Below are 15,609 nucleotides of genomic sequence, written 5' to 3'. Positions count from 1 at the left end.
TAATTGTTTGTCTCTTTTTACCTCAGTTTCCCTCTTTGCCATCAACTTGTCTTCTATGTCACTCACTCGTTCTTCCACCTCGTTAACCCTAGTCGTTAGGACTTCTAGTTTGGATTGCATCTCATTCAATTGATTTTTAATTTCTGCCTGATTATATCTAAATTCTGCAGTCATGAAGTCTCTTGAGTCTTTAATGCTTTTTTCTAGAGCCACCAGTAGCTGTATAATAGTGCTTCTGAAATGGCTTTCTGATATTGAATTGTAACCCAGATTTTGTAACTGTGGGAGAGACGACTGTTTCTGATTCTTTCTTTTGAGGTGAGGTTTTCCTTCTAGTCATTTTGCTCAGTGCAGAGTGGCCAAAAACAAGTTGTATTTGAAAAAGGAGAAAAAGAGAGGAGAGAAAGAATGAAAGAAAAGAGAAAAAGTAAAAGAAAAAAGGAAGAAAAAAGAAAGAAAAGAAGAAAAAGAGAAAGAAAAGAAAGGAAAAAAAAAACGGTGGGGGAAGCAAACCGAAACCAGAAAGCAAAAAAAACAAAACAAAAAAAAAAAAAAAACAAAAACAAAAACAAAAAACAAAAAAAGCAAAAAAAAAAAAAAAACACGGGGGAGTATCTTCTGAATCTGTACACTTAAGTCCCTTTACTTCCCCTGGAATTTGTCCGTCTAGCTGGTCTTCTGGGGGAGGGGCCTGTTGTGCTGATTTTCTGGTGTTAGCACTTGGGGAGCTGCTCCTCCCCCTGCCTGGTGCAGGGCTCATTGGGGGTTGTTTACCCCGTGAGGCCCCAGGAGGAACAACCACAGTGGCAGAGGCCATCTCTGGAACCCTGGATTCAGCTCCCGCCGTAACTACAGAGCTCTGTGTGCAGGGGCCTGGATGCTCCGGAGGCGGGGCCGCTGATCTGCCCAGCTCGGTGCAGGAGCGTTCTTGCTGTCCTTGGCCCTCCTGGCCTCTGCCTGTCTAGGGGGAGTTCGGATCCTGGGCTGTGTCCCCGGCGCCCTGTGCTCCCAGGCCTGTGCTGTATGATTCGCGCTCCCCGCGGGGCAGCCCCCTCTCCGCGGAGCCGCTGCCGGAGCCTCTCAGAGCTGCTCCCAGAGCCGCGCAGCCCCCTCCGCGTGGAGCCTTTTCCTCTGCCGGAGCCGCCTCGGAGCTGCTCCCGGGGCACACAGCCCCCTCTCCAGGAGCCGCCGCCTGAGCTCCTCCGAGCTGCTCCCGGAGCCGCGCAGCCCACTCCGCGTCGAGTCTCTGCCCAAGCCCCCCCCCCCCCCCCAGCTGCTCCCAGGTCCATAGGTGCGCGCTGCAGCCCTTAGGGAGCTTGGCGCACTCTCCCCGGGGCGCAGGTGTCGGTTATTGTCCCAGGGAGCCCGAGGGCATCCCCGCCCTCCTGGGGTCCTGCTCTAACTCCCTGCGAGCGCCTTTCTGTCCGGGAAGATTGGTGCAGCTCCTGCTTCTCCGGGACCGAGCTTTCCTCTCCTGGGGGCACTCGCCCTGGCCTTAGCCGGTCTCCTCGTGGGATCCCTCCCCCTTGGAGGCCTTTTGTTTCTTTAATTCTTTTCCCCCCGTCTTCCTACCTTGATAGAAGCATGAACTCTTATCACTGTAGCATTCCAGCTGTTCTCTCTTTAAATCTCAGGCCGAATTCGTAGATTTTCAGGATGATTTGAAGGTTATCTATGTAATTTGGTGGGGCCAGGTGACTTGGGGACCCTACTCTTCCGCCATCTTGCCCTCCTCCTCCTGCATTGGTCTTTTTATCATTATATGATGATTTTCCTTATCTGTTGCTACTTTTTTTGGCTTAATATCTATTTTGTCTGATATTGCTACCTCTACTTTATTTTGGATTCTTCTTTTATGGCATGTCTATCTCCATCCCTTCACTCTGAGTTTATATGTGCCCTTAAATCTGAAATTGGCTCTCTTTAGGCCGCATATAGTTGGCTTGTTTTAAAAATCTTCCCAGCCAGGGACACCTGGGTGGCTCTGTGGTTGAACATCTACCTTTGGCCCAGGGCGGAACCCTGAGATCAAGACCAGCATCTGGCTCCCTATAAGGAGCTTGCTTCTCCCTCTATGTCTCTGCCCCTCTCTCTGTGTATCCCATGAATGAATAAATAAAATCTTCAAAAAATTAAATAAAATCTACCAAGCCATTGTGTGCCTTTTAATTGGTAAATTCAGTCCCTTTATATTTAGAATAATTATTGAGGGCAGCCCCTGCGGCTCAGCGGTTTAGTGCTGCCCTCAGCCTAGGGTGTGATCCTGGAGTCCCAGGATCAAGTCCCAAGTCAGGCTCCCTGCATGGAGCCTGCTTCTCCCTCAGCCTGTGTCTCTGCCTCTCTCTCTCTCTCTCTCTCTCTCTCTCTCTCTCTCTGTGTGTGTGTGTGTGTGTCTCTCATGAATAAATAAATAATTTAAAAAATAGAATAATTATTGATATATAAGGACTTACTAATGCCATCTCACTGACTTTTGGTAGGTTGATCTGTTGTTCCTAGGGCAGATGGTTCCTTTTTTTTAAATTTTTTTTTATTTATTTACGATAGTCACACAGAGAGAGAGAGAGAGAGTGAGAGAGGCAGAGATACAGGCAGAGGAAGAAGCAGGCTCCATGCACCGGGAGCCCGACGTGGGATTTGATCCCGGGTCTCCAGGATCGCGCCCTGAGCCAAGGGCAGGTGCTAAACCGCTGCGCCACCCAGGGATCCCAGATGGTTCATTTTTTTATGGAATTACAGATTAATAGAATTAGCTGCTTACCTGAGTGACAATGAAAACATATAAAACATTTGAATATAATAATAACCACAACAATAATAAATAATAATAATTAATAATAATGAAAATAAAAACATGGAAATCACCCCATATTCAAAATCTTTTTTTATAAATTTATTTTTATTGGTGTTTAATTTGCCAACATATAGAATGCTCATCCCATCAAGTGCCCCCCTCAGTGCCCGTCACCCAGTCACCCCCATCCCCCACCCACCTCCTTTTCCACCACCCCTACTTCGTTTCCCAGAGTTAGGAGTCTCTCATGTTCTGTCTCTTTTTCTGATATTTCCCACTCATTTTTTCTCCTTTCCCCTTTATTCAAAATCTCTGTTTTTTGGAATAATCATGTGTATATTTTGGAATCAGGACTTAAAATAACTTTATATAGGAAATGTGAATTTATTTATCTTGAATTGTATATTACCATAGTTGATGATATTCACATTTTGCACCCTGATTTCATTAAACGCAGAGAGTGACAAATGGGAGATGCAAAAAGGAGATTTTCCAAGGAAAAGAGAAGCTCAGAGAGGAAACTGATGTCCAAATGGCAGCTGCAGTAGCACATCCCTCCTACTCCTAAAATTGATGCTTTTCTCCTGGGAATAAGGTCCAGAGTTGGAAGGGGAAAAGTCAAAAAGAAACAAGCAGAGATCTGAGAAGCTGATATATTGTTAGATAGATAGATGATGTTAGATAGATAGATAGATGATATATCTCCTAGAATTATGGTAAGCAAAGTAGGTGATCAATTACTATATGTAATTTAAAAGACATATCAGAAAGGGAGACAGAACATGGAAGACTCCTAACTCTTGGAAACAACTAGGGATGTTGGAAGGGGAGGAGGGCGGGGGGTAGGGGTGACTGGGTGGCAGGCACTGAGGTGGGAACTTGACGGGATGAGCACTGGATGTTATTCTGTATGTTGGCAAATTGAACGCCAATAACAAATAAATTTATTATTAAAAAAAAGAGTCAGTGCCCAACCGACAGAGCCACCCAGGTGCCCACTTCCATAATCTTTCAATGTTCGATGGCATCACAGGTAAAATAGCAGGGACTATAATATTTTTCATATGAAGATTTTAAATTCCATCTTTTTAATTATACAGGAATATTAAAATGTAACACTTTTTATTTTTAAAAAAAGACACTACTGTAAAATCCACTTTCTTAAAAAAATCTTCCCTTCCAGTTTTCTTCAGTGTCTTTCTCCCTTCCATTAAAAGTAAGGAAGGGGCACCTGGTTGGCTCAGTGGTTGAGTGTCTGCTTTTGGCTCAGGTCATGACCCTGGGGTCCTGGGATAGAGTCTAACTTCAGGCTCCCTGTGGAAAGTCTGCTTCTCTCTCTGCCTATGTCTCTGCCTCTCTCTGTGTGTCTCTCATGAATAAATAAATAAGTAGATAGATAGATAAAATCTTTTAAAAATAAATAAAATAAAAATTAACAAAAAATGCAGACAGTGCAATTGTCTCTGACTCTGTCTCTACCTTTCTCTGTGTGTCTCTCATGAATAAATAAATAAAATACTTTTAAAAATAAAATAAAAGTAAGGGATTAACACTTTGATTTTTCGTTTATCCCTAAAACTTGAATTCAGATAGCCCTGGGCAAGTTAATATTAAGCTAACATTAGTCATAGCACCTTAGTATGAATAGATTGATCAGATTACTCCCTAGAAGAACAAAGAAATAGGACAAAAGGAAAAACATATTGATGGGGAAGAGGGGTAAATAAGTTACAACACAATACAAACCTAGATGGGTAGACCCGGGGAGAAGTGGTGGTCCTAGCTAAGCAGCATAAGAATATAGGACACTTGTCATCTCCTCTAATGTCGTAAGTGATCTGCAAGGGCTTCTGGGCCACCTAATAAGTGACCACTAACTCCTTTAACCATTCCTCGAAGAAATTCATTAATGTCCTAGAAATATTTCCTCTCCCTTTTAAAAACGAAAATAGACATTCTTAAAATAATGTTAATACATTAATAAAATTAAATCTCTGGTATCCCAAAATGATCCTAAAAAGTATAATCTATGCTAATCTGAAAAAATAGTAAACAAATATAATATGGACAAGACTCTTCCATTATAAGAACCCACAAAATTATTACTTGTGATCCCATTACAATGCTAAATTATATTCAAACACAAAGCACTATTAAATCAAACAGACCAGGGATCCCTGGGTGACGCAGCGGTTTGGCGCCTGCCTTTGGCCCAGGGCGCGATCCTGGAGACCCGGGATCGAATCCCACATTGGGCTCCCGGTGCATGGAGCCTGCTTCTCCCTCTGCCTGTGTCTCTGCCTCTCTCTCTCTCTCTGTGACTATCATAAATAAATAAATAAAATTAAAAAAAATATTTAAAAAAATCAAACAGACCAGACATGGTTACAGTTACTCTTTTTAAAACACAATATAACACTCATTTAGAATTCATATAACACATCAAAATATGTATCTTACAATGAATTATAAGGAGATAAATACACTTGTTAGCAGCACAAAGTCTGTTTTCTAATAAGATATTATTTTAATAACAAAGTACAAGCAAAATCAATACTTTTCTAGAGAAAATATTAGAAAAATTTCCATTTCTCTAAGATATTAGAATTGATTTTGGTTTTATCATTCCCCCCATTCATATTAGTATCATAACTGTGTGGCTAAAACAACTCCTTGTCTATAAAAATATGTTGGAACCTTTGTTGATTTCCACATTCCTCCAGATGAGAAGTAGCATGTATCTTTATTATATAGCACACAGATTTTATGTAGATCATTGTTTTAAATTAGAGCATTTTGCAAAAACATGTTTCAAAGTACTGTAATATTTTAGACCTCAGATTTAATTATGAATCATATCTTGGGTCTGCTACTTGCATACTAGTACCAAACTAGTACTAGTATACTGCTACAGGTAGCAGATAAATAACTGTAAGGGGAGTCCAATGCTGCCAAAATTAATCTTTTGCAGTTTTTTTTCTCCCAAAATGTGAAAGAATCTCCTTCCATAGCTGCTAGGAGGTAGGCTGTGCATGACTCACAATGGTATGACTCGGGTAAAGCTGGACCAGAAAAATTTCTGAAGGTCCACAAATTTCAATGGTCCACATGCCTAGCTGCCTTCAGTCCATGAAGGTGACTTGACAGTTGCCACTTAAATTAAAGAAATAAATACAAAATGGTGAGGCTTTTAAAAGGTGTACCCATCTCTTCATCTTTTTTCTCTGGCCTAAGCTTAGTAATTAATTAGTGCACTGCTTCTTTCATAGGCTCAAAAAGTGCAGTAACCTGTCAGAGATAGTCAATGTTACTCTAGGAGCATGGTGAAAACTCTTTGTATTATTCAGGTCCATATATTTCAATACATATTCTTTGGAAATAGTTTAAGAGTACTGGAACTGTGATTATCACTTATCTGCTGTCTCCTGGACCTATAGAGACAATTTGGGTCACATTGTATGTTCTTTGGTGAACTATTTGGCTTGGGTGGATTCAGTATGACATCTTATACAGTCCATAGAGGTTACTGTATGTGAATTGATTTCTTGTTATTACTTTAAATATAACAGAGGCCGGAGTTCAGATTTTCATTTTATGAACAGGTGTGATAGATGATGTTTCATATTGACAATTAAATGAAGGAAATAGTTATTTGAGTCTTCAAATCCTGGATTATAATCACATATGGGAGATAAAAATGGTCCCATGTTTATATCACTTTCTTTTCACAGAATAACATATTGTCCATCCTACTTAAAATACAATCAAAATATGATGTTTGAATATAAACTGTGGCTACTAGTATAAAAAGACAAACTACATTGCCTCTAAATACAGAGACTCAGTGTCCATTGCAGCAAAACTAAGTGCTTATGATGAGCCCAAGCTGATAGTCTCCGGTGTCTTAGGTTCACATAAAACTGATGACTCTGAGTACATATATATAGAATGCCACTGAAGTTTTACAGTTTAATTCCTGACTTGATAACAAATTATTACATGGACATGTCAACATGTGATGGTGGAATACAGTGCTTTAAACAGTTTCCTCATATAGGTGAAATAGAGCATAACTGAAAAGTCGTCAGTGCTCCCTGTGATTACTTTCCAGTGGCTTGTGATATTACAAATACCTTCTGATATACTTGCATTTCAGATAACATTCAGGTTTTGTTTTAATTTAGCATAATTCAGTGGTATGGTTGCTTACAAAGGATTTTGCATGGAGTTGGATGCTATCTTGTCTTGAAAGTCGTCTTCTGAACTCATTAGTGGTGAAGTAGTATATGACTGGGTCAAGACAGGAATTCATACTAGCAAGACAGAGAGCAACTGAATGAAATATTAGAATCACCCTTCTGGCTAGGCAGCTTTGAATTTTGTTGGACTTGACCAGGAAATCCAAAGGAAAACTGAAGTGATAAGGTGCAAAGCAAATTAGGAATACTCCTGCACAGGTTAGAATCATCTTCAAGGCTTTCTTTTTCTCCCCAAGGTCTTGGGCCACAGGATATTTATCATGCAGTGATAAAACTGTCTTCCAGGTACAATATAGGACAATCAGAAGAGGAGTGACAAACCCAATCAACTCGCCAATGGTCATCATGGCAATATACTGGGCCAAATTGACGTTCCTGGTAGGAAGATCCACAAAACATTTGGTTCTGTTACCTGCAGTGTCATCACTGGTTCTGAGGAGAGGAAAGAGAAGACAGGCAAGGCAGATGATCAACCAGCCAGCAATGCTGATATATAGGTCATATTTCTGTTTGCAATCATGGAAGCGAAAGGGATATATAAGAAACAAAAACCGTCTCACGCTTATGCAGACCAAGAAGTAGATGCTTGCATACATGTTGACATACTTCAGGTAGAAACAGAACATGCAGAGGCCAGGCCCAAATGGCCAGTCATGATTTAAGTAGTAAAAGATCCTCAGTGGCAGGGAGAGAACTTGTAGTAAGTCAGCAATGGCTAAGTTTATCATGAATATCACAGCCCGTTTGGTTTCTTTCATATAGCCATAAAATACCCATAAGGCTAATATATTCCCTATGAGACCTGGCACAAGAATTACAGTATATGTCACTGCATAGATAAAATATCGAAAATCTGTCTTGTCCCCATCTGGCCCAGTACACGTGACATTAATAGGCATGTTTCTTTCCAGAACAACTATCTTTGCTAAATGGTGGATCAAGTAAGTCAATCGGAGAAGGACAAACAGTGTATGTTCTCATTCATTTGGGGAATATGAATAATAGTGAAAGGGAATATAAGGGAAGGGAGAAGAAATGTGTGGGAAATATCAGAAAGGGAGACAGAACATAAAGACTTCTAACTCTGGGAAATGAACTAGGGGTGGTGGAGGGGGAGGAGGGCGGGGGGTGGGGGTGAATGGGTGACTGGCACTGAGGGGGACACTTGACAGGATGAGCACTGGATGTTATTCTGTATGTTGGTAAATTGAACACCAATAAAAATTAATTTATTAAAATAAAAAAAATAAATGGTGGATCAAAACAGAAATTCACGATCAACTGCTCCTCTTTCTAAAGACTTTTTATCAATGGGTTGTAGAGAGTGAGAATAAAATAACCTCTTTGTTACTTCATTGGTCTGAGCCTCTACATAATTTGGAAGACTTTCAAAGAAGTATTTGCATATTTGCCTTGGATTTTTTTATAGTAATCACACTCAAGTCTAATGTGCAAGCACCGATTAACAAACTATTATAACTTTTCTCTCTTGTTTACTGTTATAAGGCCTTCTGGGATATCATGACAGTTGATTCTCTCCCATTTGGATTATGAATGTGCCACACAGCAGCTCTTCGAATTTCCATATGACGATAGGCATCTCTTTACAGGTGTTTGACAGCAGTTTTTTTTTTTCTGATTTTTGGCTCACATAGAAGGAAGGTTTTGTTTAGTACTCAGTGAGTCCGCAGTTCTTCAGAGGTGATTAACTTGGATACATCAGCTTTCTGAGACTTTTTCAGTTAGGTGTTGAAAGCTAAAAAATGGGAAGCAAAGGCAGAGCTGCAAGTGAAAAAACAAACAAATTATTGTCTGGCACTTTTGCAAAAAAAGAAAGAGCCTATGTGTACAAAAATCTATTCATTTGAATGGAAAATTCTGATGTAAGTGAGGGTGACAAGCCAGTTTCTGTAAATTACTTTAGAATCACAGGAAAGTATAGCTAGAAGTAACCTCAAAGGTAATGTAGTCTGTGTCTTGAACCAACTTTAAGAGCTTTTTAGAAATGCTGGGGACTCTCAGGGCCCACCCAGGACCTGTTGAAACAATCTGCAGTTTAACGAAAGCGACATGTGATTTTTATGCATATTTACATTTGAGAGGCTCTGATTTAGATCACTGATTCACAAACCACATTGATTGTCAGACTCATCTGATGGAGTTTTTTAAAAAAAATCAACTTTCTATAGCTTTCCTGGTATCTCCTCTGGAGATTCTGATTCAGTATATAAGCCCCAAATTTGTACTTTTTAAAACCTTTCCACATGATTCAGATATAGTCAACTGAGCATTCCTCCTTGAACCATCATTATAGAGGCTACTAAGTTGATCAGAATCCTTCTCAGATGTCTGAAAATAAGTGAGCAACCAGCCTCTCTTGAAATACTGCATTAACATGGGTCATTTAGTCATCTCTTAAATATCCTGGTTAACAGACCATAGTACCAGTAGAGAGAATCAAAATCCCAAGGTAATTGATTCAGCTGGAGTTTTGTTCTGTGGTGAACAAATTTTAGCTTAGGGACTTGAATAGTTGCCTTAAGGCTGCTGCAATTCAGGAAGGTTTAACTGACTTTAAAGACGTGGGAAAAACAAAAATGGAATAAGAATTATGAAACATCCTGCTTTATATTATCAAATGCATTGTGCTTTAAAGTGTGCTTTAAAGTGCTTCCTGCTATTGAAAGAATTGTTTTGTTAAATTTTTTTGACTCAATTGCTTAATAAGAAAAATAGCACATTTTGTTCAAAGATATGGTGCTCATTTTAACTAAAAGACCTGATGAATGATATCTTAGGTAAAGACAAAGTAGATAGATGACATTATAATATACAAGGAAGCACAGCTGTAAAGAATACCATAGATATTGAAAGTGATTAAAATTAGAGGTTGTTTAGTTCTAAAACTGAAATACATCTTTATAATATTTACAGAGGTAGTGATTTTGCATAGGTGGCAGGCAAAATAGGGTGGCAGATCAAACAATCAAAAGCCCTTGGTTTTCAACCTTCTTTTAACTATACAGTAGTCATGGTCTTCTAATGTCACTGAATAGACATTAGAAGTTTATACAACTATACATCCAGTCAACCTCCATTGAACATCCATTTTCCCTTGTGGGCAATGACTCTCAAATTTATATTTCTTTTACGCTGTAGCTCTCTTTCCAACTTTATATAAGAACTCTTCTCTTGAAGAGTTATCACCTCAAAATTCAATCTATGAAAATAAAATTAATATTTGTTCAAAATATGTCTTATCTTGTCAGATTATGTCATCTCTTTGATAAAAAAAATCTAATGTTTTTTTCTCCTCTTACTTAGAAGAAAGATCAAAGTTATTTACAATGGCCTACATCTCTGGGGTGCTTGAGTGTCACAGTCGGTTAAGCTTCTGACTCTTGGTTTCACCTCAGGTCTGATCTCAAGGTTGTGAGATCAAGCCCCATGTGAGGATCCATGCTCAGTGCAGAGTCTGCTTGGGTTTCTCTCTCCCTCTCCCTCTGCCCCTCCTCTCTCTACCTCTCTGTTTCAAATAAATAAATAAATATTTTTAAATGGCCTAATCTGTTTTTTAGTTAGTAATTTTTGTCTGTGTCCTTTTTATGCCTCTCTTTTCCTGCTTATTCCACCCTACCATAGCAAGGCCAGAAATTCTTTGAAGTCAGAGGTTGGGGTTTAGACACCTTTATATCCCCTGGAGCACCCAGAGATATGTTTGGAATGTGATGGATTCATCCAATATTTATTCAGCAAATATTTATTCAACATCTGCCATTTGCCAGGCACTGCTCTTGATATGAGGATAGAGTGGAAAAGGGCACATGATTTCAGTCTTCATGGACCTTATTTTCTAGTGAGGCAGAATGATAATTGCCATACAATATTTAAAAAGTGTGTTTGTAGGCAATCTACAGCATACTCTATAGGACAAATGAAGGTAAACTAAAATATTAAGAACATTTTTCCTTAAGTGAAGTGAAATCAAAGCTATGACTACCCTCCCAAAGTCTATAATCTTCCTATTGGTCATTCTGTCATTGGGCACATTTTAGTGCATTTTCATATGTATATCCTAGCCTGTAACCTCAAAATGCTTCTGAATAGAATATATACTTTACAATTCCTCTGGCTTCCTCTGGGAATGTTGATGATGATTTCCCTTTGTTTAAAAAACATTATTTTCTAGTAGGAAAAGTTGCTTGGGGTGACTGAAAAAGCTTTCTTTCGTGGGAAAAAAAAAACTAGTTAAAGCCCATGTTTTAGAATGAATATAAACTCCTCAGTTTTTAAAGAGTGATGGAGACAAAAAAATAAAGGAAGCATTTTTCTTCAGAACATGACACTATTTTCTGAGATTTTCCTTTCTTAGGAAAGAAGTCCATATCATCTCAGACACAGAAAGAGACTCCAGTTTGAATGAGGTATTTATTTAAAGAATCATGCCAGCATCTTTGTTCAAATTATTTTTTGCTATCAGGAGACTAATCTTCTTTAATTTTACATACTTCCTTTTGGGAAGAAAAAAAGAAGAGAAAAACATGAAACTAATGGCCCAAATCTGGCCTGATCCCCAGCAATCTACACGTCAGAAACTATTTCATATGGAGTCCTCACGGGAAGTTATTATCTTCATTTACAGATATTTATGTTCATCCAAACCTGAAGCTTTACTAAATTTCACTCATGATATGGTTCAAGAGTATTTTCCAGCAATATTTTGCCTTTGGTTGCTTTTCCAGGAAAAGCGTGATTCAAATGAATATCAGGGATAACTTTTTGTGTTATTTTACTGGGACTTCTTCTGAACAAGTTACTATTATCTATGAAGGTGCTAGACTTTTACCCATCAAAATCTGTTTTTGTATTTTAATAAATAAAGTGAACAACTGGGGTGCCTAGGTGGCTCAGTCCATTAAGTGTCTGCCTTCAGATCAGGTCATGATCCCAGAGTCCTGGGATCAAGCTCTGCACCTTGGGCTCCCTGCTCAGTGGGGAGCCTGTTTCTTCCTTTCCCTCTGCCGTTCACTTGTGCTTGATTTCTCTCTACTTCTCTCTTTCTCTCAAATAAATAAAATATTTTTTTAAAAAAGAAAGTGAACCATTAAAAATATTAGATCATCAAATGACCTAATTTTTAATGGTGGTCTTCGAGCCATATTAGGGGCAAGTAAAGACTATATTTTGGGATGTGAAACTCTGCCCAGCAACCATCCAGTCATAGGTCATAGGCAACTACTTACCCAAAAGCCAATTTTATTTTAGAGTTCTAGTTAGGTTTATACTTTAGTAAGCCAATAAAAGGCAGATCTAGTGCTTCAAGTGACTGCAAATGATGTGGGACTGAATAAGGTGTGTACATGTGTGTGGGAGGCAAACGTTTGTTCCACTATAATTCATAAGTAATCACAAATATTGAATGCAAGAGAGCAAAACAATTTCTTCCTGATTTTTATCAAGACACAGCATATATCAGGTGTCCTTTTTCACTTTTAAAAATCTTCAAAGTCAAATACTTTATAATCTTTCCAGAAAACCTGTCTGGCAACTGCAACTAGGTAAAGAGCTGACTACAACACAGTACACAAATACTTTAGAAAGTCTTTCCTGGCTAATCCTCCTAGGGAATTTACCAGTTCTGTCCTACTGAAAATTTAATCATAATTTTTATTTTAAAGAGGTGTGTTCTGCTTGGATACTACATTCAATTAAGGCTTCCAATTTCTCTTATATTTGATAACTCTTATGATTCCTTCATAAGCCAACTTCATAAAGAGGAGGAAGTAACTATGTTTGGACACACAATGTAGTTACTGTGGGCATTGGCAGTTTGCCAGTAAGTTCTTCCATTTGCCTCAGTCTAAATGTCTTTGCAGAGTTCTGAAGCCCATTTCCTCTTCAACAGATAGTGCATCTTGCTACTCTGAGTAGTACTCTTTTAATTACCAAGAGACAGCAAGGAGTATATTACTCCCTCTCACATTACCAATAAGTAATGCCCAGTCACGTTGCCTTTTCTCTGATATCCTATGTTTTGATCTTTCATATCCTGGAGACAAAGGAACATCAATTGGTATTGGTGACCTCAGAGGCTATTAAAATCTGCACTGATAATTAACAAGTACTTTAGCCACTATCCACTTCCTTGCTCCTACCATCCTTTAAAAACTGTTAGTTTGTTCTTATACAGCTCCTATCTCTCAGCATCTTGTTCTTTACACACAATAGAAAGCTGTTTGTTTTTATTTTCCCTTTTTCTTAAGCAGTGTTTCTCAAAATGTGGTCTCTGCACTAACTGGAATGCATATTAAAAATGAAAACTTCCAGATGGAACAAATATTAACTTTCAAAGGATAGAGCCAAGGTAGCTACATTTTAACAAGCTACTAAGATAAACAAATCTGAGAGCCTTCAAATCAGAGTCTTCTTTGAGTTACAAAAGGCAACATCAATATCAATTTAGTAATTTTCTTAAGCTCCATACCAAGACTAGGTCCTTGCAAGAATTCTCTGTGCTTTCCTATCTCCATTGCCTGGGTTCTTGATTTTCCCTCTGCTTAAAGTGCATCCTCATCTTTACCTATTGAAATTCTACCCATCTTCTGACACCACTCTTTTAAAAAATGCTACCTTCCTTATGAAAGCTTTCATTATCCTCTGCCTGATTATGATTATACCCACCTGTTAACACCCATAGAACTTTGCATTATAAATATGCTTTCTTTTCTTATTCATTCCACAAAATTATGAGCTCTTTACCAGGAAAGACCAATGTTTTTTTATAATATTTTATTTATTTATTCATGAGAAACACAAAGAGAGAAAGAGGCAGAAACACAGGCAGAGAGAGAAGCAGGCTCCATGCAGGGAGCCTGATGTGGGACTCGATTCCGGGCCTCCAGGATCACATCCTGGGTCAAAGGCCGCACTAAACTGCTGGGCCACCAGGGCTGCCCGAAGACCATGTTTTACTGATGTATATATGACCCTCCATCACTAAAGTGTCTAGCTATTTTGCATGTAGTAGGAACTCAATTATATTCAACTAAGTTTATTGAACATCCATGCCAGAGCTTAATGCAATGGGAGAATCCCTTTATGTTTCATATATGCTAAATTATTTTGTAAACAATTGGAATATAGCTCTATATTGTTGACTGTTGTTTAACTTGTGGCTCATAATAAGTCTCAAGTCTTTATTTATACATAGTTAAAATACAAGAGAAAGTAGTAAATCACTTTTGATAGGTATTATAAAACACAGAGCAAACAGTTTAGAATATCATACAGTGAACTATCTAGCTATCAGTGTCTCCTATTTTTACACTCTGGGTGTATGTATCCTAACTTTCAGTTTAAAATACAGGTCACCATTTTTTTACAAAGTTCCATTTTAGACGTTATATTTCAAATATCTTAACTTTGTAGATGTGATGAGAAAATCACAAGTCGTGTTACGGTGGGAAAACTATGTATTTCCTATTCCCATTGCTGACATGGATGTGGGGATTTTCCTCCACTCTTCTGAATGTTCATCTAGTGTTTCAGACCAGACATCAGATTTTGGACAAAAGGGGGATTTTTTAAAGGAAAATTAAAAGCTTCCAAGTTTATATAAAATAAGCTAAAGCCCAATATAACCAGGTCCTTCTGGCTGTTTTCATTTTTTGCAGTCCTTTTCTTGTAATTTTCTCTTTGAGAGTGTGCCCTATCCACTGCTTCACAAGATTAATAGGCTGCAAAAGTGGAGAAGTAAAGCAGCTTTATGAGGTCTGGTAAAAAGAACAAGAGTAGAGTGGAAAATTAAACCAGTTCCAGGGCCTCACTCCAGGGTTGGCTTTGATTTTGAGTGTAGGTGGATGGCTACCTAATGTGGTGTGATTTCAAGAGCTACCAAAAAGCCTTCCTTTAAGAAAAAAAGAAGTACAAATCCTCTCCAATTTATTGGCTGGGGCCCAAACTCCTTTTTCTTAAAAATAACACTTCTTCCTTATGTATATATTATATAGAAAATTTAGGTTTGTAATACAAGACTTCCACTTTTAAAGATGGAATCCAGGGCCGGGAAGCTCGCCCAGGTCCCTGCATCTGAGCGCGGGCGGTTCAGAGCAACCCCAGGGCTGGGGGCTGGGGGCTGGGGGGTGGAATGGGGTAGTAGCCGAGGACTGACGAGGGACGCCGCTGTGGGGGCGGGCATGTTCCCCGAGGCGGCCTCTCCGGACAGTGGCCTTGATGGCGGTGGCCCAGGGGGGAGGTGACCCACGTGCTGGTGGCCTCTGGGAGGAGTGACCCTCGTGGTGGTGGCCCCTGGAGGCAGTGCCCTCGTGGTGGTGGCCCTTGGTGGTCCAAGACATCTGCAGATGGCCACCATAAATGTCAGCCAACTACTTTCCATTGGGCTGCATCACCGCAGAGTAGCAGCTGCTGGAGTACTAATAGAACCTTAGGCTTCCTATCAGGGAAGGAAAGGCAGAGTTTTTCTAACTGGTTTTCAGGCAAGAATCTCCCAAAATAGAAGAAGGGCCATGTGCTCTCCGCACCAGTGGCTCATGGCCC

General features: G+C 39.3%; 1 protein-coding gene across 1 annotated transcript; it reads right to left on the bottom strand.

Annotated features, from left to right (window-relative positions):
- Positions 1-6,974: 6,974 nt before the first annotated feature.
- On the bottom strand, positions 6,975-7,952 carry GPR174 (G protein-coupled receptor 174). The gene has a single exon (XM_055338050.1). It carries the CDS (start codon positions 7,950-7,952, stop codon positions 6,975-6,977), a length of 978 nt encoding a protein of 325 aa, XP_055194025.1.
- Positions 7,953-15,609: the final 7,657 nt, after the last annotated feature.

Source organism: Nyctereutes procyonoides, unplaced genomic scaffold, assembly GCF_905146905.1.
Source record: "Nyctereutes procyonoides isolate TBG_1078 unplaced genomic scaffold, NYPRO_anot_genome, whole genome shotgun sequence".
Lineage (NCBI taxonomy): Eukaryota > Metazoa > Chordata > Mammalia > Carnivora > Canidae > Nyctereutes > Nyctereutes procyonoides.
This window is presented reverse-complemented; position numbering and strand designations above follow the sequence as displayed.

What these genes read in the sequence shown, in the direction of transcription:
- GPR174 (XM_055338050.1), bottom strand. Translation starts at nt 7,952, where the DNA reads ATGCCTATTAATGTCACGTGTACTGGGCCAGATGGGGACAAGACAGAT.